This window comes from Rhinopithecus roxellana, chromosome 4, assembly GCF_007565055.1.
Source record: "Rhinopithecus roxellana isolate Shanxi Qingling chromosome 4, ASM756505v1, whole genome shotgun sequence".
In the NCBI taxonomy this organism is placed as follows: Eukaryota; Metazoa; Chordata; class Mammalia; order Primates; family Cercopithecidae; genus Rhinopithecus; species Rhinopithecus roxellana.
Window position 1 is genome coordinate 177,348,350 of NC_044552.1, and position 24,967 is coordinate 177,373,316.

General features: G+C 44.9%; 1 protein-coding gene across 2 annotated transcripts in view; it reads right to left on the reverse strand.

The window, feature by feature from the left end:
* Window positions 1-9,562: 9,562 nt before the first annotated feature.
* Window positions 9,563-24,967, reverse strand: part of MTHFD1L (methylenetetrahydrofolate dehydrogenase (NADP+ dependent) 1 like) — a 235,102-nt gene continuing 219,697 nt past the window's right edge. For both annotated transcript variants that reach the window (XM_030929150.1, XM_030929149.1), the window contains exons 27-28: window positions 18,074-18,194; window positions 9,563-9,926 (exon numbers count right to left, since the gene is read on the reverse strand). In XM_030929150.1, coding sequence (XP_030785010.1) covers window positions 18,105-18,194 — 90 coding nt within the window. In that variant the 3' untranslated portion in view covers window positions 9,563-9,926; window positions 18,074-18,104. The remainder of the gene's footprint in view (window positions 9,927-18,073; window positions 18,195-24,967) is intronic.

Here is a 24,967-nt window from a genome sequence, read left to right on the forward strand (position 1 = left end):
GTTGCTTTGCTGACTTCATTAAGTTTTCTGGAGAGTTTCCTTTTGTCGGTTACCTTCGTGCAATTGAAAGGGAACACACTGTGGTGGCAAATAAGGACTTGGGGGGGCCCTGGGAGAACATCATATTCCTTAACCCTTAAAACCTGTTGGGTTCTAAATAGCTGCTTTGAACCCCCTATTTTTTTTTAAATAGGGGAACTTCAAACCATTTGCCAATTAACATATTCTTTTTTTTTTTTGAGACAGAGTCTACCTTTGTTGCCCAGGCTGGAGTGTGGTGGCACGATCTTCGCTCACTGCAACCTCTGCCTCCTGGGTTCAAGTGATTCTCCTGCTTCAGTCTCCTGAGAAGCTGGGATTACAGATGCCCACCACCATGCCCAGCTAATTTTTATATTTTTAGTAGAGACAGAGTTTCACCATGTTGGCCAGGCTAGTCTCAAACTCCTGACCTCAGGTGATCTGCCCACCTCCGCTTGGCATATTCTTGTTCCCAAATTGCCATCTACTACAGGAGAATTGCTTCTAAGAACATTTTGACCCCCTGCTCATCCACAGGGAAGCGAATGGGCCCAGCCCTGGGGTGGGAAGCTGCAGCTGTGATGTCACTTCCCTGTGCTCTGGTTGGTGGTTCCCGGAAGACCCCCCACCATCTCATCTGTAGCGTACTTTCTTTTTTTTTTCATGTTGACCAGGGTTCCCTCTGTCACTTTTGCCTCTCTGAGTTCAGACTTGTCAGAAACCAGAACCCACCACGGATTTGTCTTTCCCTACACACGCTTTGCCCCTCAGCCCTCACCACGCCCCTTCCTCTCAGCCAGGTCCCTTCCCTCCCCTCCAAATTGGCTCCCATCTCTCTGGCTGTCTGCAGAATAGTCCCAACTCACCCATCACTCCAGAGCTATGGCCTCCTGCCTTCCTTGGCTTCTCTCCTCTCTAATTATTTAGCGCTTAAGTGGATTTTTCTGTCCATCTGTAATTTGTTGTGGATGTTTCTGTTTCTGTCATTTCTGTTTGTGCATATTTACAGTTACTTCAATTATCTGTTCTAATGGTGAGCTAGGTGCATGAATAATTTAAAAAGAATTTACATTTGGCTTTGGAATGCATTTCTTTACTCACATTTGAGTTTGCGGGTATCTGATATTCCAGGAATTTAAATTTCAAACTAAATAATAAAGCCACAATCTAAAATGTCTTGGGAGGAGTAGGGGAGCTACTCGCCATTTCTTTTCCCCTGGTCCCCAAATTCCCTTGGCGTTCAACTCCATGAAGACATGAAGTTGGAAAGTATCACTTCTCATACAGTTGGCTTGTTCTGAACCCCAGAGAGCACTTGCAGTTCTCTCAGGGAGTCTGTCTCCACTGTTTGTCTGGTACATGTTGTCTCTATCAAGCGGGGAGGTAATCAGAGGCTGACTTAGAGGAAAATTATCAGGGCTCATGTAATTATCTCTGGAAGAAAAAATCCTTAATTGTAAGACTTTGCCAAATGAACATTCGTTAAATGTGTCTGCTCATAAGCACATATACAAATGCAACCAGTCTGATTTTTTGGGGAACTTGTCTCTTCACAATCCTGATTGTAAGATACATAAGCAACATGATGTATGATTGAAAATATTAACTGGCTTTAAACGATCAGGGTCCTTTCACATAAACATCGATGCCCACACAGGGTTGAATAAACAGATGACATTCATGCTGCTGTCCTGGGTGAATGTTTGCAGCCCTGACCGCACCACAAGAAATATTTAAGTTGAGCTGATTTGTTACATAAACACTCTAACCTCAAACTCAGTCTCTGCAATTACACTGCCCTCCTCTGAGGCCCACCACACCAAAACAGAGGGGCACAGGCACAAACCTGTCTGGAGTCTCCTTTTAATCCTGGGATGAAATACAGTTAATAACGTATCTGAAAGTTTGTATTTTTAAAGCATTTCAGGAGACTAAAATGCAAACCTAGGGCGCTAAGGAGAAGAGAAGCCTAACCACTGCATGTGATTTTATAAAAATGAATTGGCCGTGAGCCGTGGTGGCTCACGGCTGCAATCCCAGCACTTTGGGAGGCTGAGGTGGGCAGATCACGAGGTCAAGAGATCAAGACCTTCCTGGCCAACATGGTGAAACCTCATCTCTACTAAAAATACAAAAATTAGCTGGGTGTGCTGGTGGTGCGCCTGTGATCCTAGCTACTCTGGAGGCTGAGGCAGGGGAATCGCTTGAACCCGGCAGGCGGAGGTTTCGGTGAGCCGAGATTGCACCACTGCACTCCAGCTTGGTGACAGAGTGAGACTCCATCTCAAAAAAAAAAAAAAAAAAAAGGATCAAAGCATGGATACAAGGCTTCTGGCAGGCAGGTGAAAACCCATCCCTCAGGGCTGGCCTCAGGCTGCTTGCAGGAGCTCCTGCCAGCCCAGTCTCACCCCGCCAACCCCGCCCACTGATCCTCTCAGTGGGTTCTGAGACCATTTTAGAAGCACCCCTTCCCAACCCTGTTCATCTTTCTTCATCCACCGAGTCTAGTGTGATGCCTGGCCTGGGAGGCACTCAACTTTTAAAGGATTATTAGACAAGATCCTGGAAGGGGAGCTTCTGAGCTCAGATGACACTTCCTTCCTCTGCTGCCAGTTGCACCTTCCTAAGAGGACTGTGGTTGCTGAGCTGGCGTAAGAATTAAACTTTGGGAGCTTGGGAGCCTAGCAAAGCCTTAGCTGAGAAAGGTACGTGAGAAAACATTTAAATGACTTGTCTCCAAAGGAATACAAGGAATTGAAGGGGCTCTAATGGGCGGTGGGGGGTGGGGGGGAAGGTGGGTGGCGGCGGTGCATAAATACGCAGTGGGTGGGGCACACTGAGTTGACAGCTCTCAACATCTCTTCATCCCTTCCAGGAGTATTTCTCTAGCACCTCCCATGTGCTAGGCAAACAGTGATACAAAAGTGGAGTTTAGGTTAACTCCTAAACTTCAGTATGCAGAAGAATGACCTTGTGAATTTGTTAAAACACAGATTCCCAGGATTATCCCCAGAGAGTCCAACTGATTAGATCTAAATGGAGACAGGAAGCTGCATTTTGCAAACAACTCTCTCAGGTGATTCTAATGAAGATGATCCCAGGGCCAGTTTTTGGCTCTGTTACCCAGGCTGGAGTGCAATGGCACAGTCACAGTTCACTGCAGCCTTGAACTCCTGGCCACAAGCAATCCTCCTGCTTCAGCTCCAGGGTAGCTGGGACTACAGGCACGTGCCACCATGTCCAGCTCCTGGGCCTTTTTTTTTTTTTTTTTTTTTTTTAAGTTGCAATTCTAAAACCTGCAGTAAAAACTACCCTAAATGCCTGGGGACCTGCTATTAATTGCCCAGAGAGGATTTCTATGGGCAACTGGCTCCTTTGGTTTTGCTTAACTTGAATACGCTGGATGTGGCCAGTTATGGGTGCCGCCTCATGAAAACTGTTCATTGTAGTTGAAACAGGGCACCCACAGCCTAGGACACAGGAAAGTGCCACACTTTGGACCTGGGGAGGCTGCTATCTTAGAGTTTAAGTAGCAAAAAAGAATAAGGATTAAAACACCTAGGGTGGCTGGGTGTGGTGGCTCACGCCTGTAATCCCAGCACTTGGGGAGGCAGAGGTGGAGGATTGCTTGGGCTGAGGAGTTCGAGACCAGCCTGGGCAGCATGGCAAAACCCTGTCTCTACGAAAAATATAAAAAATTAGCCAGGTGTGATGGTGCATGCCTGTAGTCCCAGCTACTCAGGGGGCTGAAGTGGGAGGATCACTTTAGTCCAGGAGGCGGAGGTTGCAGTGAGTCAAGATCATACCACTGTACTCCAGCCTGAATGACAAAGTGAGACCCGGTCCCTCAACACCCCCAAAAAGAGAACAACAAAAAATACCTAAGGTGAGCTGGGCGCGGTGGCTCACATTTGTAATCCCAGCACTTTGGGAGGCCGAGGCAGGCGGATCACCTGAGTCTGGGAGTTCGAGACCAGCCTGACCAACATGGAGAAACCTCGTCTCTACTAAAAATATAAAAAATTAGCTGGGCCTGGTGGCGCATGCCTGTAATCCCAGCTACTCGGGAGGCTGAGGCAGGAGAATCGCTTGAACCTGGGAGCTGGAAGTTGCGGTGAGCCGAGATCGCGCCGTTGTACTCCAGCCTGGGCAACAAGAGCGAAACTCCATCTTAAAACAAACAAACAAACAAACAAACAAAATACCTAAGGTGATGACCTACATTGACAAGGCTGACATCACAGGAGGGTGGTGCAGTTAAGAATTTCATTGTTTGGCCAGGTGCAGTAGCTCACGCCTGTAATCCCAGCACTCTGGGAGGCCGAGGAAGGCGGATCACCGGAGGTCAGGAGTTCTAGACCAGCCTGGCCGACATGATGAAACCTCATCTTTACTAAAAATATGAAAATTAGCTGGGCATGGTGGCATGTGCCTGTAATCCCAGCTACTCGGGAGGCTGAGGCAGGAGAATCACTTGAACTTGGGAGGTGGAGGTTGCAGTGAGCCAAGATCATGCCACTGCACTTCAGCCTGGGCGACAGAGTGAGACTCCATCTCAAAAAATAAAATAAAATTAATTTTTTCTTACTCATATTGAAGGCTTAACTTTATGGTCCTACTCCAATTTGTGAAGTATTTTCCCCATCCTTTGTGGTTCATGATATGCCTTTTGTCCTAGAAACCATTTTACCAAGACCTTTAGGAAGGCCCAGCACTCATCAATAGCAGTTCCCTGGACAATCCACTGACTCCATAGGTCAGGTGAGAACTCCATTGCTGGGCAGCATCTAAAACCATGTGCAGAAGCCTGGCCTCAGAGCAGGGTGGGGTGGGAGCTCAGGGGCCAGCTTGGGGGTGGAGTTGCTAACCAAGGCTTAGGCACTCTTCTGTGTCCAGAGCTTCTTGCGCATCCTCTGAATCAGGCTGGAGAAACTTTGGTGGCAGTTGCTGCCTGTGTTACTATTACATACAGACCAAGACTCTATTATAGGCACACCAGGCACCCTGGATGAGATGGACTGAGGTGCAGATGTAGAGGTAGCAATGTTGGAGACCAGGTAATGCTGCCACAGAACCAGAACCTAGGCTGTTAGCATCTCATCTAGTCCAGGGGATTCTAACCTTTTATGTGCCTCAGATGCCCTTGGACAAGCTGGTGAAGCCCATGGATCCCTTCTTAGAATAATATTTTTTAAATGCTTAAATGAAAACACTTATGATTATAAAACAAATCAATGATGGTAAAATGCTTGTTTTTTTCTTTGAGACAGAGTTTTGCTCTTGTTGCGCACCTGGAGTGCAGTGGCGTGACCTTGGCTCACTGCCACCTCTGCCTCCCTGGCTCAAGCGATTCTCCTGCCTCAGCCTCCCGAGTAGTTGGGACTACAGGTGTGTGCCACCATGCCTGGCTAATTTTTGTATTTTTAGTAGAGATGGGTTTTCACCACGTTAGCCAGGCTGGTCTCGAACTCCTAACCTCAAGTGATCCACCCACTTTGGCCTCCCAAAATGCTGGGATTACAGCCATGAGCCACTGTGCCCAGCCTGAAATGCAATTATTAAAGTATAGAAAAGGTACCACATTTGGTTATAGCAATGTACGTGCCTCTTTATTTACATGTGATACAAAGACAGTGGGAGATCTAATAACTACTATAATTTTGATGCCGTGAGAAGCATAAATGCTATTGTGAATATTTGTAGAAACTGTCATGTAATATTAAAATATCTCTGATTGATGACAAAGACATAGGTACTGTTTCCCTGGAGGTCTAGTGGCTAGGAAAAAAAAAAGCCACGCACAGTGGCTCATGCCTGTAATCCCAACACATTGGCAGGCTGAGGTGAGATGATCACTTGAGCCCAGGAGTTCGAAACCAGCCTGGACAATGTGGCAAGACTTCGTATCTACAAAAAATAAAAAATTAGCATGGTGTGGTGTGGTGGTGTGACTGTGGTCCCGGCTACTGGGGAGGCTGAGGTGGGAGGATTGCTTGAGCCTGGGAGGTGAAGGCTGCAGTGGGCTGTGATTGTGCCACTGCACTCCAGTCTGGGCGACAGAATGAGATCCTATCTCAAAACAAACAAAAAAGACACAGCACTGTTGATAGTGCTGTGTTTTGTTGCTGACACTCACAGGGAAGGAAATGCTACATTACAGCCATAAAGATGCTACATTTTTTCCCCATTCAAATTCAGACCCCTGAATTCTAGTCCATTCTGCTGTTCTGAAGTATAGCTGTTAGAGTTTTGGGGTGTATGTATCTGTCTCTGGCTGCATTATGATTTATAGTGTTACATGAAGATCTGTTGATTGACCAATTGTTTTGTCATAATGCTTGACTTTTTCAGAGGATACGGATTATAGGTTTGTAATAAATGCTGTAAGTAAGAATGCACTTGTTGGCCGGGCGCAGTGGCTCACACCTGTAATCTCAGCACTTTGGGAGGCCGAGGTGGGTGGATCACGAGGTCAGGAGTTCAAGGCCAGCCTGGCCAAGATGGTGAAACCCCGTCACTACTAAAAATACAAAAATTAGTTGGGCATGGTGGAGGGCGCCTGTAATCCCAGTTACTCAGGAGGCTGAGGCAGAGAATTGCTTGAATCTGGGAGGCAGAGGTCACAATGAGCCGAGATCATGCCACTGCACTCCAGCCTGGCGACAGAGTGAGACTCCTTCTCAAAAAAAAAAAAAAGAAAAAATGCACTTGTTACTTAATTTTTACTCCCTTGTGTGAACACATTTATGAAAAAGCAATGTACAAATATGTGTATGTGGATTTTCTGGGAATATAGAAGGTAAATTATGATAAAAACAGGCCGGGCACATTCTAATTACACAAACAAACAAACAAACAAATAAACAAAACAAACCCTGGCTACTATCAGATGGGAGGGAACTAGGATTCTCTTTAAATATCTATTGTGAAAAATACTCCTTATAGCTTTAAATGTATTAAACATACACACTCTAGTTAAAACAAACAAAATAACCCTGACAATAGGAGAATAAAAAGAATATTAATGAGGCCCGGAGTGGTGGCTCACACCTGTAATCCCAGCACTTTGGGAGGTGGAGGTGGGTGTTTGGCTTGAGGTCAGGAGTTCGAGACCAGTCTGGCCAACATGGCGAAACCCTGTCTCTACTAAAAATGCAAATTAGCTGGGCATGGTGGTGCATGCCTGTAATCCCAGCTACTTGGGAGGCTGAGGCAGGAGAATCATTTGAACCCAGGAGGTGGAGGTTGCAGTGAGCCGAGATCATACCACTGCATTCCAGCCTGGGCGACAGAGCAAGACTCTGTCTAAACAAACAAACAAACAAACAAACAAAAAAAAAAAAAAAAAAAAAGAATTCTGAATGAGTGGGTTGGCTCATTGCCTTGCTGCTGTTTTCCCAAGTCCCTGTGCATCTCTTCCTCAGTTAATCCCTATAGTGTGTTCTTTGGGCAGCTTTCACAGACGATTCTTCTGGTCTGGGACTTCACCTTGGCAGGTGTCACCACTGCCAGTCCTCAAGCAGACAGGGGCACGATTACACATTTGTGCGCCACAGTGGGTAATTGGAACCACTCACCATCTCTGGCCTATTAGTTTTTTACATTTCAATTAAAGGCAGAAAGAAATCAGTATCCACTCTTCTTGGGAAGATTTCTAACTGAAACCCACCATGCCAAAGGTTATGTGATTTTTCTTTTCTCATGCTGTGGCCTCAGAAGAGATGGTTGATAACTGGCTCCTCCCAACACTCCCCATAATAATACTTCTTTTTCTCTGTGAATGCCCTAAGTCATTGGGAGTTCATGAGCCCATTAATTAACCTTTCTTCGGATGGGGAGACTGCATATCACTCAGTGGGAGTCAAATACACGCTACCATCAGTAGGGCAGCGAATGAGCAAAAACAAATCCATCAGAGCCCGCGTTATGACACCCAGAGGACTCTGAATGAGCCTACACAATGGGAAACAGTTTGCGGTTTCCAGCAGCACCTGGATGATAGGCCTTCCAAAGTGAGCAGTGGAAAACTCTCCCACACTGGTATGCAGGATGCTTATTTACTTTTTGAGTTGATGAGTTGTCTGGTAAAAGTAGGTAAGGAAAGGAGTCCCTAGGCTAAAGCTTTTTGAATGGAGATTCCTAAAATTTTTTTAAAAAATGTTTTCAAAAATAGAAAATTAACCTTTCAGTGCAGAGGAAAAGAATAAAAACATGAGTAGCAGAAGGCAACTGCTTAAAAATCAATTCATGGCTAGGCACCGTGGCTCACGCCTCTAATCCCAGCACTTTGGCAGGCTGAGGCCAGCAAGTCGCTTGAGCCCCGGACCTTGAGACCAGCTTGGGTAACATGGTGAAACCCTGTCTCTACCAAAATACAAAAATTAGCTGGGTGGGGTGGTGCGTGCCTGTAGTCCCAGCTTCTCTGGAGACTGAGCCTGGGAGGTTGAGGCTGTAATGGGTCAAGATTGCACCACTGCACTCCACCTGGGCAACAGAGTGAGCCCCCCCAATCTTAAAAAAAAAAGAAAAAAAAAAAAGTTTTCTGAGTGGAATATATAGGGTTTTCAATGTATACATCTAATGAAGATTACAAAGGGTTTACAAATTTACTGTAAAGGGAGAGGGGTACGCCGTTGATTTGGGAGTATACCTCTCCAAATATACAGTTAACTGGTGCTTTACTGTATATTTGGAGAGGTGTACTCCCAAACAAAGGGCAGGGATGGGGAAGGACACTTCAGAATTGCCAAGTGAAATTATTCTTGGGACAGACAGCTTTTGAGTGGGAGGCTTTTGAGTTCCTAAACAGTGTTTTGGGACAAATTGTGCATAAAGATGCATTATGGGCTGAGCAATGGCTGAGCAGGGTCACTGGAGGGTGTAGGACAAGAGGACGCAGAAAAGATCCTGCAGGATATGCCTGGAGGACATCTAAGATATTTATGGTGACTATTTTCTTTAGGCTGCCTAGAGGACAATCACTGCTTGTTTCTTCCTGAATCCTTGGTTTTGTTGTAACTTTTACGTAATTTTATATTATTGTAGGAAAAATTGGAAAACAAAGAAGGGTCAAGAACTCCCAGTGAGGGGAATAGGCCACAGAACATTCTCTACTATTAATTAAGGGTTGGGCAAAAGGAAAAACATTTTCCAAACACCTGACCTTTAAGAGCGACTTTTCCTAGCCCTGTGGGCCTTAGAAAGTTTAATGGCCATTGAGACTCATTCCTTGGTGGAAGAAACTAGCATAAACCCATTTGTTTTAGGTAAGAAATAGCAACTTCACTGGTGCTGGAAAATAGCATTGGATACACAGTGCACTTCATTCCAAGAGATATTACAAGAGATCCCTGACAGTCAGATTTCCCGATTGATCAGGTATTTCTCGATGTGTGTTATTGCTTTTCTTGTCACGTTTAAAAAGCTTGGTTGCCGTCACAGTTTTCTAGGAAATCGGTGTCAGGTAACACTCCCAGCTGCCTTCCATGAGGAGTTACCTCTAGCGGGCAGAGAGTTTTATCTGGCACTGAAAACTTGCTGGTTGGTTTTCTAGATCCATGTTTATTTTCAGTTCAAAGACAAAGTAGAAAACTTGAGAGTGGAAAATGTTACCTTTTAGTTCACACTCTTTTAATCCCTTAGTCCCCATAAAATAAACATTCTAAAGTGTAAGCAGTAGAAATAATGTAAACTCCACAGAAACAGAAATAAATTAGTTTCTTTCAGTCTTGGTGGAGGTCCTTTTGCCGAACACCACACTCCGCTGTGAACAGAATTCATCATGAACGAAGAAGAAATCTTTAGCCTATTTCACTATGTCTCCAGCATTGCATAACAGACATTTTTCAAATTCAGTTTCTTCTCCAACTGCAGCAAAAAGGCAAAGAGTAGTCTGTTTCAGGAGTCTGAAAAATAGAAAAAAAACCATGTTTGAGTAGTTTAAGAATAGCTTTCTCCTCTGGTGTTAAACCGTTAACATGTTATAGCTCTAAAGTTTGAGGCCAAAAGAAAATTCAAGAGCAGAGTGATGGTTCTGTTCACTAGATAAGGCTGATCTTTGTTGGAATATTTTACTTAGCAGACGTGGAGAATCAGTCTGCACCACTCTGGAAGGGCAGGCACAGCTACGCCATGCAGCATTCTAAACTTCCCAAGAGATTTACTTGGGGATACTGGCAGAATTCCCAGAACTTCCAAGTTTGGGATCTACAGTTTGTAGGATCCTGTGGAATGAGAATATTTAGGATTTTTTTTTTTTTTTAATTTTTTTGAGACAGAGTCTCACTTTGTCACCCAGGCTGGAGTATAGTGGCGAGATCTTGGCTCACTGCAAGCTCCGTCTCCTGGGTTCAAGCAATCCTCCTGCCACAGCCTCCCGAGTAGCTGGGATTACAAGTGTGCACCACTATGCCCAGCTAATTTTTGTATTTTTAGTAAAGATGAGGTTTCACCACGTTGGCCAGGCTGGTCTTGAACTCCTGGGCTCAAGTGATTCACCTGCCTCAGCCTCCCAAAGTGCTGGGATTACAGGTGTGAACCACCATGCCCAGCCTTGTTTAGGATTTTAGATAAGGAATCCTGTTACCTTGGATTTTGGGTTTTATAGAATAGGCACAGAAAGCAATGTCTGAAAAATGCCATTTAGGACAGCATGGAAGTTCATGGTCCTGGAAATTAGTACTAAAGTTTTGCTGCTTTCTCTCAAAGGCTATTAAGATTCGCTGCTGTTCTTGAATCCTGTAATCTCTTAGAAAGAGAAATAAATCAAACGACATTAAAAACAAAAGCAAAAACAAAAACAAAGAAACAAAACAACACTTAAGTCCCAGAAAAAAATGTGTTCACCCCTCTAAAATGTAAATGCAACATGTTGCCTTTAATCTGAATTTATACATGGAAGGACTTATCTTTTAGGCCAAGAAAGTGCAACTCTGCTGAAATCTTGTGAGTTGGCTTCCCAGAGATAACTGAGCAGTTTGGAGCCAGATAGGGTGCTTGATTAGTTTCTAGACAGAAGATATTGATGAAGAGAGGGAACGAGGAGCTTCAAATACTCCCCTAACATCTGATTCAAGTGAAGGGAATAAACAGAAAACAGGAGTATTATAAGCACAACAAAGATGAACAAAAAGAAAATATTTCAGAGACATGGCCAGCCTCACTGTAGTGGCTCTGGTATCCCTTGACCTGAGGGTCAATGACTCTTGGGACAGCAGGCGTGCTAGGGTAGAGATGACCCTTTGCTTGGCAAGGCAAGGCTGGACAAGGCCTTCCATGCTCCAGAGATGGGTGGTGGAAGACCAGCTGATTAGCACATTACATTTGTATCCTGTGATTTTGTATCTAAAGGGGCTTAGAGTTTATGGTCTGACTTTATTTTTTTTGAGATGGAGTCTCAGTCTGTCGCCCTCGCTGGAATGCAGCGATGTGATATCAGCTCATTGCAACCTTCGCCTCCTGGGTTCGAGCAATTTCTCGGGGTTCAGCTTTCCAAGTAGCTGGGATTACAGGTACCTGCCACCATGCCTGACTAATTTTTGTATTTTTAGTAGAGATGGGGTTTCGCCATGTTGGCCAGGCTGGTCTTGAACTCCTGACCTCAGGTGATCCGCCTGCCTCGGCCTCCCAAAGTGCTGAGATTACAGATGTGATTACAGGATTACCATGCCTGGCCCGTGGTCCCACATTTTAAGAAAAACAGAAGGACTGGCCAAAGTATAGAAAGTCTCATTACTGATGAAAACAATCAGAGATGCAATAGCTAAGGTGAGAATGTAAAAACGAATCTGTTGTTTATTGCTTATCATTGGAAGAAGCAATTTCAGAAGTTAACTCAGTGGGAAAATATTTTGGAAGATACCATATACGAAACATTCTATTTTGGCATGGGAATAAGAAATCAAAATGTGCTCAGAAAAAAATGTTTTTAAGGGGAATTAAGAATTTCACAATTGTTACCTAAGCTTTAAAACATTCCATTTTAGTTAGATAGGGGAGATTTAATTTAGCAACACAGGAGAGATTTAATTATCACTATCTTTTAGATGTTGATGAGGATTATTTAAGTATAAAGCTGGAGCTTCCATCCTACTTGGCCCCCGCCTGGAAGCGGAAAGGAAGAGGGCACACAGCACTCCTTGCATGGCTCAGGGTGATACGTTGGCACCTCTTTTCTCAGAACACAATGGTGATGAGCAATGTTTGAATTGCTCTGTGAAAAGATAAAGTTTCAAGACTAAAACCACAGAGCTCAGGCGCCCTCCCAGGGCACTTTGTAACCCTGTGGTTTGTGACTTGCGACTGAACAAATCATGTTCACAGAAGGGCTGGCAGGCAGAAACGCAACTCAAGATTAAGTTATGGTTATTAAATATCATTGAAAATTTCTGCCCATTTTTCCCTTGTATTGATACATTATATACATTTTTGAGACCGAGTCTTGCTCTGTCACCCAGGCTAGAGTGCAGTGGCATGATCTCAGCTCACTGCAGCCTCCACCTCCTGGGTTCAAGCGATTCTCCTGCCTCAGTCTCCTGAGTAGCTGAGATTACAGGTGTGCACCACCACGCCTGGCTAATTTTTCTATCTTTAGTAGAGACAGGGTTTTGCCATGTTTCCCAGGCTGGTCTCAAACTCCTGGGCTCAAGTGATCCACCCACCTTGGCCTCCCAAATTGCTGGGATTACAGGCATGAGCCACCACACCCGGCCTAATATTTTATATTCTTATGGGGTATATGGGAGTGTTTATTACATGCCTAGAATGTGTAGTGATCAAGTCAGGGTAACTGGGGTGTCCATTATCTTGAGTATTTATCATTACTGTATGTTGGTATCATTTCAAGTACTCTCTTTCTGTTACTTTGAAGTATACAAAATATTGTTGCTGAGTATAGTCATCCTAGATTGCGATCAAACTTTAGAGCTTACTTCTTCTTCTTCTTTTTTTTTTTCTTTTTTTCTTTTTTTTTTGAGATGGAGTCTCGCTCTGTCCCCCAGGCTGGAGTGCAGTGGCCCGATCTCAGCTCACTGCAAGCTCCGCCTCCTGGGTTCACGCCATTCTCCTGCCTCAGCCTCCCGGAGTAGCTGGGACTACAGGCGCCCGCTACCTCGCCCGGCTAGTTTTTTCTTTTGTATTTTTTAGTAGAGACGGGGTTTCACCGTGTTAGCCAGGATGGTCTCGATCTCCTGACCTCGTGATCCGCCCGTCTCGGCCTCCCAAAGTGCTGGGATTACAGGCTTGAGCCACCGCGCCCGGCCAGAGCTTATTTCTTCTAACTGTATGTTTGTACTCAAAACCAACCTCTCTTCCTACCCTCCTCCCAGCCACCCATCCTTCCCAGCCTCTGGTATCTACCATTTATTCTGTCTATGAGGCTAAGCTTTTTAGCTTCCACATGAGAGTGAGAACATGCAGCATTTGTCTTTCTGTGCCCAGCTTATTTCTCATAATAACCTCCACTTCCATCCATGCTTCTGTAAATGACATTATTTCATTCTTTTTAATGGCTAAATAGTATTCCACTGTCCATACATACCACATTTTCTTTAACCATTTGTCTGTTGATGCCATAAAGCCAGTTTAGGAAATAAATGAGTTTCTTTCCTGAACTTATTTCTGCATGTGTAATTCAAGAAAAAGCAATTCTTTTGTAAATAACAAACATTTATAGCAAGGACTGGAGTAAACCTGATTCCGTACTCAACACAACTTTTCAGAGCGGAATGAAGAAGGGAGTCCCGGAATTCTTTAGGAAATTTGCCAGACTTTATTGTGTGTTCATTTGAATGAATCTTGCCAAAGTTCAGAAATATGATAAAGTTTCGGAATGAGAAAACAGAATGGGGGGTAAAATATCAAATCCTTTGTTCCAATAATCTTTAAACAAAAGACTCAACAGCCGGATCGATTTCACTGGGACAAACAACTTATTTTAATTAGTTCTATTTAGTTATATCCAAAAGAATGAGTCATGCCCTTATTCTAACAATAGTGAAGGGACTACAGAGAAGTCTTGGGAAGAGGGAGCAAGGAGAGCTCAAATTCTGGTGCTTTTTTGGCATATAACGTTCACCTTTGGTTTCACACGGTTTCCTAGGAGGTCAAACAGGCTAGAAAGGTGAGGAAGGGAAGGACAGAAAGTTGTCATCAACCAAGCGCAATCTTCTTCCCGAGTGGGAGGCGCCTTCAACACTTTCCTGGGGGAATAATGAGTGTGCTGCTCAGTACCTGGGTATGCATGTCATCTACAGGTGATCCCTGAGGGAGCAAAGTCAGCAAGCCAGACATTTCCTTCCGGATGCCCACGTTTGTCCAAGCTTTAACATTTTTATCTTATGCATTTTGAACAGCCACAGACCTCTGATTATTAGTAGAAGTGGTCCTGATGGCTACAGTGAGAGGCACAGGAAACAGACAATGCTTGCTGGGTCATTACTGAGGAGCCACCGAGAGGGAACATTTGCTTTGTATGGTGGTTTTATCTTAGGACACTGGATCTGTTTTTAATTGTTCCAGCAGGGTCAAACGATGGGTTTGGAACCACTGCCCACTTAGCCTAGAATAGTATTTAGCAATTCACAAAGAAGAAGGAGGCTTTGGATTGGGGGGTGGGTAGGGGGTGGAAATGCCATTCCATTAGAGAATTAGGAAAGAGTTGGCTCTATTATACTTGGACTAAAAAGAGTTATGACAAAATCATAGCTTTTAATACCCAAACAATTATCTTTACTTATTAAAAAAAAAATTACCCCATTATCCTCAAATACCTGTCTGTTCAAATAGCTGACATCATCTTTTGGAATGCGCCAAAGTTCATTTTGCCCATGACTGAAATGAAAAGGGCATCCTTTGGTTTGGGGCATAAAGGTTGGGGTAATATCGAGAGTCAACAGATCAGAGTAGAGTCTTCGCTTTTGTAGTTACTAGCTGCACAACTTGAGCAGGTTGTCGACTGCTCTGGGCAGAGTTCTTGCAGCTCTTAAACAAAAACACTACCCACCTCCCTGGGTTGATGCCAGCATGACATGTGATAAGGCTGGCAAAATGACGTGTGCCAGCTACAAAATGAGAGGCAGTGCCACAGGGTGGCAAGGCAGCTCTGTAGCCTTGCAGACCAGGGCCACCCCCTCAGTGACTAAGGGGTAGGCTCGGTCCTCTTGAAGCCTTGTGGCCTTATGGGACAACACTTGGCTCCAGAGGTGCTGTGACCACCCCTGAAAAGTGCTTAGCACAATGCCCACTGCATCGGAGGTAATTACCACAGGCCCCCGTCCTGCCCTGCAGGCCCTGTCTATAAGATCTGGAGGAATTCTTGTTAGGGAGCAGGTAATAAAGGATTTAAGGGTATGCATTAGTAAAGCTAAGGATGTGTCCCTTCGCATTACCTGAGTCCCAACTACAATGATTAAGGTAAAACTGGACTTAACGTGACCTACTTGGAGAGCATATGAAAACTCACCAAAAAGCTGGAAAAATACTGTCTAAGACAGATAGGAGAATTGAACACACTTATTCTGGAGAAAAATGACAAACAGCAGAAATGTAACATAATGGGTTCCTGACATAAAAAGAGAGAGTTGGTATTGCTAGGCCAACTAGCAATTGGGGAAATAGCAGTATTTCCCCACGGCCTTACTGGGGAATGCAAGACATTCACTACACACAAACTCACACCAAAAGACAAACAACATTTTATCAATGCTTGAATTTATGGGTTTCTTTGTTAAACTAGTCTCCCTTACTTCATTTTCTAGAGTTTTCTTTTTTCTGAAATAACAAAGACAAAGGATGCAGTTATGGCTCAAACTAATACAGCTCCCGCTCCTCAGCAAAAACACATACAAACACCACCCAAACAACATCCACAGCCCAAAACAAACAATTTCACACCTTGTTTTAATGTAATTTCATTTATGGGTCCCTTATCTTTCTCACCATAGCCTAGGTCTTTAGTGTTTTAGCAACAAAGGCTTAACAAAAAAACTTGGCCAGACGAGGTGGCTGACTTGAGGTCAGGAGTTTGAGACCAGCCTGGCCAACATGGTGAAACCCCATCTCTATTAGGCTGGGCACGGTGGCTCCCACCTGTAATCCCAGCACTTTGGGAGGCTGAGGTGGGTGGATCACCTGAGGTCAGGAGTTTGAGACCAGCCTGGCCAACATGGTGAAACCCCTTCTGTACTAAAAATATAAAAACTAGCTGGGCGTGCTGGTGGGTGCCTGTAATCCCAACTGCTCGGGAGGCTGAGGCAGAATTGCTTGAACCCAGGAGACAGAGGTTGCAGTGAGCTGACATGGTGCCGCTGTACTTCAGCCTTGGTGACAGAGTGAAACTGTCTCAAAAAATAAAATAAAATAAAAAATAAATAGAATACAAAAATTAGCAGGGTGTGGTGGCACACACCTGTAATCCCAGTTACTGGGGAGGGTGAGGCAAGAGAATCGCTTGAACCTGGGAGGCGGAGGTTGCAGTGAGCTGGGATCACACCACTGAACTCCAGCCTGGGTGACACAGCAAGACTCTGTCTCAAAAAGCAACAACAAGAAGTCCTCAAGTGGACTACTGGTAGTGAAATAAATGAAATGAGAATCCTGGATGCCTGGCTTGCAGCTGTAACTCAGAGGTGGTTGAAGAAGAGGGTCTTTAGGTCATGGAAGCTCATCTGCAAAGGCTGAGAATATGCTGGCAAGAAGGAGAGGTTCTGGGCTCAGGAACAGGAGTCAGTGGGGAGAAGGAGGCGGGGTGCTTGCGGGGAAGGAATGTGTCTTTAGAATATGGTGAGGACATGTTTGATCCCTGGGGTAGGAGAAGCAGCCCTCAGCCTTTCAAACTTCTGATTAGAAGTTGTCCCCCAGGGAGGAGGTTTAGGAATGTGGTCATTTTTCTTCCCAGTGGGGAGTCAGGACAGAAGCCAGCACGTATGGCTGCAGTGCTGTGGGGTGGACATGAATAAGATGGAGAGTTCCCAGGTCTGGGCTGCCTAAGACAGCTCAAAGTCAAAGCCCAACCTGAGATTGTGCAGACCCGAAGTCATCAAGTGGCCTACTTTCTGCTGCCCTGTCCTTCCTGGGACCCATGGGGCCCTCTAGTGAAATAGGTCTGTCCTATTGCTGTGTGTCTGTCCAGGGACACGAGAGCCGAACACACCTGTTGTGCCACGGTTGAGTGTTCTGGGTTGAACTGTGTCCCCTAAAAGATATGCTTAAGTCCTAACCCTGAGCACCTGTGAGAGTGATCTGATTTGGAAGGAGGGTCTCTGCAGAGTAATCAAGTTAAAAGGAGGTTCTTAGGGTGGGCCCTACCTAATCCAATAGGACTGGGGTCCTTACAAGAGGTGAACAGCATGTGAGACAGACACAGGGAGAAGGTGGTGGGACCACAGAGGCTGAGACGGGAGTGACGCAGCTGCAAGGTGGGAATGCCAGGTTGTGACAGCCACCACCGGATGTTAGGAAGAGGCCAGGAAGGATTCCTCCAGAGTCTCGGGGGGCGTATGGCCTGGCTGACACCTTGACTTTGGACTTCTAGCCTCCAGAACTGTTTCAAACTTTCCTGTTTTAAGCCTGTTTTAAGCCACCCAGTTTGTGATACTTTGTCATGGCAGCCCCAGGAAATGGATACACCAAGATTCCTCTTTCATAGGATTCTAACTCTGTACCAAGAGATATGTGGCAGGAAGGTAGGAAGTTACTCTTTTAAAATTACAACAGATGCTGGTTTAATCCTGGAAAAGAATAATGAGTTTACAGAGTTCTGTTATGGTCAGAGATGCTCTAAACATATCTATAGCCAGGGATGACATAATTTGGCTATCACTGGACTCGCGCGCAGGTACACTAAGGGCTGTGTACTGAGCATCTGAGCATCTAACTCACATCCACACCCAGGAGTGAACTCCAGTCATGGTAAGTCATTTGGTAGGAATTTGAGTAACCAAGGAAGGAAAGGATTTATCAGATCACTTCTGTGGTATCAGAAAAACAACTATGACAAAAAAAGGATTCGAACTGGAAAAAAACAGAGAGAAAAAGTTGAAGCACATCAGCCTACCTGCATCAGGTCCTGTGAGAGCCTTGTCCACTTAGAACAAGCCTTTAACTTGTTCTGTTTTGGTATCAAGATCTATGTCATAAAAGCAGGGCCGGGTGGGCAGTCCTGGCATGGTGCTCATCTAGGGGAGAAAACCAAGTGTTAGAGATTAGCAAATGCTATAAAGTGGCCACAACGTCTGATGACGCAAATGAACTCTATCATTCAATACAGCCTCATAGAACTTTAGGTTTTATATGCATATATCTCTTTAAATTTTTCATCTGCTATTTCAATTTTTGTTTAAGGAAATGAAATAGAAAAGGCAAATGTCAACTTCCTGAAAACTGAGACCATTTATCTTCCCTGTGACCCCACAACACACCCGAACTACAAAACAGTGATCTTCCAAACTTTTTCTTCTCAATAAAATCTTCATGCTGAACCCCAACAAAGATAAGCCCATCAGGTTGAAGGGGGCCGCGGGTGTGGGCAGGGTGAATAATGGTCTCCTTCTCACCCCCAAGACACATTTTTGTAAAACCTACAGCTCCTGGAGCACAGCTGGAAAACTCCTGTTCAGATGCCAGTCGTCACCCAGGTCTCCCTCAGTAACAGTAACTGGTATGCACTGAGAGCTTGCTTTGTTGATGGGCACTGTGCTACGTGCTTCCCTCATTTTATCCTCTCAATAATGTAGGAGGTAGGAACTTTTATTATTTCCATTTCACAAGCAAAGAAACTGAGGTTTGGAGAGGCTAAGTCATTTGTCCCAGGTCACACTAGTAATAAGTTGCAACACCAGAAATTTGACTTTAGTAGGCCTATAATCTCAAATTACTCATTTCACCCCTACCATGCTGCCACAGCCACCCCTACTACTGCTTTTGTGCCACTTGACAGACAGTCTAAGGGTTTTACAGAAAAGATCTCATTGAGCTTCCCAGCACCCTAATGAGGTAGGTACTCATGTTAGCCTTACTTTACAGATGAGGACAGAGGACATTTAGGCATGAGGGTATGAGCTCAAGGACACACGGCTAGTTAGTGGTGGAGACAGGATGAAAACTGGTTCTTCACCGCTTTGCTGTATTGGGATGAAAGATCTTCAAACCGCACACTCTCCTCCTGCATCAGAAGCCCTGTGTGTGCTGGGGCCTCTGACGCTGACCCCCCCGATGGATCCTTAGGCCCTGAAACACTGCTCCAGGGTCTAGATTCTGGGGCTCCCAGATGACCCGTTCCTTTGCCACTTCAGCATTTCCTACTGTGCTTTAATAATGAGTGTTTCATACAAACGATGCCCATGGAGCAATGCTGCACCCAGTTGCTTGGAGGAGACACTCGGGTTCTACTGTGCCTGCTCTCCCGAGGGTTAATGCCATGTCATGTAGAACCTCCACATACCCTGGCCAAGAACGCCTTGGATGAGACGAGGCTGCGATGTGCCAGCACCTGATGGCATCCAGGGTCTGCCTGCTTCTTCCCACATGGCAAAAAGTTCTCAGCGTAAAAGGGACTTCCCTAAGACCTAGAGAGTAGAACTCAGCTCTCACCCTCCACTGCCTTTCAGTCATGACTGGCGGTTTCCCTCTTCACCAGCCTCTCCTCCCCGCATGTTGTTTAGAGACTCCTGTTACTCAGATGAGTCCTGTGGGCCTGTGCATGGGCGTTACCTGGGAGCCGGTTAGATGTTTGGAATTTCAGAGCCCACCCCAGACCTGCTGCATTTGAATCTGCAACTGGGGCAAGTCCCCAGGGGGTTCTGATGTGAACTGCACAATGTGGCCTCAGCCCCCAACAGCTCCAGCCGCCCTTCCTCACTTCACTGCCCAGCGCCTTCAGCACAGGGAAAGGGGAACTGGGGGTGAGGAGAGGGAGAGGAGGGATGGTGAGGGGGAAGAGGAGAGGAAAGCCTGCTTAACCCCTGCAGATGCAGCAGGTGGAGAGCAAATCTGTGCACCTGCAGGCCTCATTAACACCCCCTTCCCTGCCTGGCTGGGCCGACTAAGAGTGGGAGGGGGGGAGGCTGGGAGACCACATACAACATTGTGATGGATGATGGCTGGTTCTCGTCTTGCTAATTGCACAGGACTGCACTTCAGGTATATAAATGGGCTAAAAAGGCTTCCGCAGCTGCCTGGAATACAGCTGCCATTCATAACACGCCTATGGGAAAATCCATTCTGGGTTCCAAACAATGAACTACAACTACACTTTTGACACAAGACCTGCTTGTAGGTGGGGACTTGCTATATGTTAAAACTTTAGGTATGAAGATGGGTATCATAGCCTCTGACGTTAAAGTTCCCAGCAGGAGGGTAACATTTTTCTCTGGTTACTCCAGTGAGTGCATATAATGAGGGAGACCCCAGAAAAAAAACCACACTTACTGTTCTACAGATTGAAACATTGAACACAAGGGTAACTGGTGGACACATATTTTTTTCCAGCTGCCTAGGTTACAACTCATACCAGGTAATTTCCCTGCCTAACTGCATTTTGAGATGGCATTTGCGGGCATCTTATGGCATTTATAGAAGGTTTTTTTATTTTTTATTTTTTTTTGAGACAGAGTCTCACTCTCACCCAGTTTGGAGTGCAGTGGCACGATCTCGGCTCACTGCAATCTCCACCTCTCGGGTTCAAGCGATTCTCCTGCCTCAGCCTCCAGAGTAGCTGAGATTATAGGCACCCACCACCACGCCCGGTTAATTTTCTGTGTTTTTGGTAGAGGCGGGGTTTCACCATGTTGGCCAGGCTGGTCTCAAACTCCTGACCTCAAGTGATCCACCGGCCTCAGCCTCCCAAAGGGCTGGGATTACAGGCGTGAGCCACTGCACCCAGCTATAGAAGGCTTTTTAAGATGCCTCTATAATCTGTGTGTAGCTATGGATTTGAAAAAGAACAAGCGTTTTACAGTTTAAGAGAAAGAAATGAATAATCATATTTAGCCACAGGGATGCTGTCCCACCCCTGAAATGCACTCTCTAGGTCAAAGACATCTTACTGGTAAGGATGTCACTGGACTCTATGGCTGCTGCAGCTTCTGAGACTGCAACACGATTTCAGTACGGATGAGGCAGTGTAAATGGAAATCTCTACTCATGGTGACAAAACAAGAAGAGCCCTGAAGGCAGTGTATCTGGGTCCATCTGACCAAAGCTACCAATGGAAGATTCTACTGCAGATAACATAATTTACTGCATGCTTGTTTACACTCACTATCTTTACAAACAACAAAACCCAATTCTCCGCCTTTAACTATATGCTGATCAAAGGCGGTGCAGGATTCGCGCGGTAACTGGAGCTGTATTTGTTAGCTGCAATGGATCAGAACGTGAATCTTCTAGTCATTCTGATTCTGTCACAAAACCAGGATCTAAACCTGGCCAGGCTGGGAGCAGTGGCTCACGCCTGTAATCCCAGCATTTTGGGTGGCCAAGGCGGGCAGATCACTTGAAGTCAGCCTGGCCAACATGGCGAAACTCTGTCTCTTCTAAAAATACCAAAAAAATTTTAGCTGGGCATGGTAATGAGCACCTGTCGTTTTAGCTACATGAGAGGCCGAGGAAGGAGAATCATTTGAACTCACTTGGGAGGCAGAGGTTGCAGTGAGCCAAGAGTGCACCAATGCACTCCAGCCTGGGCAACAGAGCGAGAATCTGTCTCAAAAAAGAAACAAACAAAAACTGGCCGGGATATTACATGCCAGGAAGTGTGAAATGTTTTTCCTCTTGTTTTCAACTTTTCTTTCTTTCAGATGGGAGGAAAATGAGTTCAATCAGAAGACTCCCATGACCCCTTCCAGTGACGCAATCATCTCTTCCAAGAAGCGCAGCTACTTATTTGGGATAAGCAACAACAGACGAGAAACCACAAAGAATCTGCAGATGCGAGACTCCCTGACCTGTGGATACACAGCCATCTCCAATAAGTCTACGTTTAAACTAAAACTTCTCCTGTTGAGTAAGCATAATATGGAATTATGTTAGCAAGACCTTATGCATTCCCACAAATTTTCTCCCAATAAAAAACCTGTTATCAAAGGATTGTCACCCCCGAGACAAGAGTCAATACAGCACTGCAGGGAAAAGGGAGTCCAGACAGCTGTTGGGAGTTGACCTCTGGCCACACGCCTGGGGTCAGTGGAGATCTATGTTGACTTTATCTGTGTGCCCTTTAAGGAGGCCTCCTGCTTAAAATAACTAAGGAGGCACTAAAATGTACTTACTTGTAATGCTGCATTAATGGATTCTTCTACAAAGGCTGAAATTCATGGGCTTTTGCCCTTCATGACTAGAATTTTTACTAAAATGAATCTTCTGAATCTTTACCGATTTTCGGTTAACTCCATTTTGGAGAAAAAATGAGTTCTATCAATAGCCTTTATGAGCACTAATTAAAAATCAGTACAGAGAGAATAGCTACATATTTAAAACTAGTCATTAAGAAATAAAAGAATATCCTTGGTATAAGTTGAAAAATTATTAAAGACTCTGTTTCATAAAGTGATAGAATCACAATTTCTAAACATAATTTTCTTAACATTGTACTTAGTTTTGTTGTGTTTCTGAAATAATTTATTTTCTGATTTCTCCTGAAATCTACTACCTTTCCCAACAACAACAACAAAAATCTAATTTTATTTTGGTTCAGAAAAAGAGCAACATTTTTACACATATCTATTTTGTTCCTACAGTTCATGATCTGAAGCAGAAGACAGTCCTTCTACACCTTTTTTTTTTTTTTTTTTTGAGACGTAGTCTCGCTCTGTCGCCAGGCTGGAGTGCAGTGGTGCGGTCTTGGCTCATTGCAAGCTCCACCTCCCGGGTTCAAGCAATTCTCCTGCCTCAGCCTCCCGAGTAGCTGGGATTAGAGGCACGCGCCACCATATCCAGCTAATTTTTGTATTTTTAGTAGAGATGGGGTTTCACCATGTTGGCTAGGCTGGTCTTGAACTCCTGACCTCCTGATCCATCCGCCTCGGCCTCCCAAAGTGCTGGGATTACAGACGTGAGCCACCGTGCCAGGCCCTTTTCTACACATTTCTTTCCTCCTCTGATGGATGGCTGATATACAGCATGTTGTTTCAAAAATTTAAAAATAACTGAAAAGATCATACTGGTTAACTACGTCACAATTTTATTTATTTATTATTATTTTTTTGAGATGGTCTCTGGCTCTGTTGCCCAGGCTGGGCTGCAGCAGCATGATCTCAGCTCACTGCAGCCTCCGCCTCGTGGGTTCAAGCGATTCTCCTGTCTCAGCCTCCCAAACAGCTGGGATTACAGGCACCTGCCACCATGCCTGGCTAATTTTTGTATTTTTGGTAGAGGCAAGGTTTCACCATGTTGGCCAGGCTAGTCTTGAACTCCCGACTCAAATGATTTGTCTGCCTTGGCCTCCCAAAGTGTTGGGATTATAGGGGTGAGCAATTGTGCCTGGCTGACGATATAATTTAAATAAAAAAATTTTCTTTTCAATGAAGTAATGAAAACAATTCAAGTGTTTATTTATTAAGTAGGAGTATTTTCTGAATTGTTAATACAGTGCCTGGCAATATTAGATCCTCAACAAGAATTTCTGGTCAGGCATGGTGGTTCACGCCTGTAATCCTGACACTTTGAGAGGCTCAGGTGGAAGGATGGATTGAGCCCAGGAGTTCAAGGCCAGCCTGGGCAATATGGCAAAGCCTTATCTCTACAAAAAAAAAAAAAAAAAAGAAAAATTAGTCAGGTGTGGAGGTGCACAACTGTGGTCCCAATTACTTACGGGGCTGAGGTGGGAGGATCACTTGAGCCCAAGGGGTCAAGACTACAGTAAACCATGTGCGCCACTGTACTCCAGCCTGAGCAGTGGAGCCAGACCCTGTCTCAAAAAAATAATTAATATTAAAAAAAAAGATGAGTAAAGATGGAGGACAATTAGAAAATAGGAAACAAACAACAAATAATTGCTCAGAAATTAGGCCTTTTCTTTCTGTTTCTTCCCTTTTCTTTGGATGTGAGGGACAGAGGGACAGAATCGTTTATATCAAATGGCCATGTTGATAATTATACAAACGTAACTCTAAGATGATGCATGAGGATAAATGGCCCAGTATCAATGTCAAGTGACTGAGGGAAAAGGAGAGAGAGAGACACACACACACACACACACTATATAATGAAAATAGATGGTGCTGCTACAGTTGGAATTTCTATTTGCTTGACTTAGTAGAGATGGAATCTCCTGGGATTTCTTTGGGGTAGCTGGGAACCTGCACCACTGTGACTGCATTCCTGGTCGGCAGGGATACTCTGGGGTTGATGGTGTGTGCTCTTAGAGTATATTTCTCTCTCGTTGTGGCTGATCAACCCTACGGCGTGGACTCTCTTGAGTGCCTGTTACTGTACGAAAGGACTGAAATGGTGAAGTTCATTCAACTTAGCAACCTTTGCTAACAGCATACTACAAGGACACCCAGGTGACCAGGACCCAGTCCCTGCTAAGAGCTTACTACAAGGATACCCAGGTGACCAGGACCCAGTCCCTGCTTGTGGAGGGGCAGACTACATAAAGCAGACCCTTGGGACATTGAGGTCAAAGTCATTCTTTACTTTTCAGTTTTTTAAAAAAAATGTTTTCTTTGTTGTTGTTGTTTTTATTTTTTTTTGAGACGGAGTCTCACTCTGTCGCCCAGGCTGAAGTGCAGTGACACAATATTTGCCCACTGCAACCCTGCCTCCCGGCCTCAAGTGATTCTCCTGCTTCAGCCTCCCGAATAGCTGGGATTATAGGCACCCACCACCGTGGCTGGGTAATTTTTGAATTTTTAGTAGAGACGGGGTTTCACCATGTTGGACAGGCTGGTCTTGAACTCCTGATCTCAGGTGATCCAACCTCCTTGGCCTCCCAAAGTGCTGGGATTAC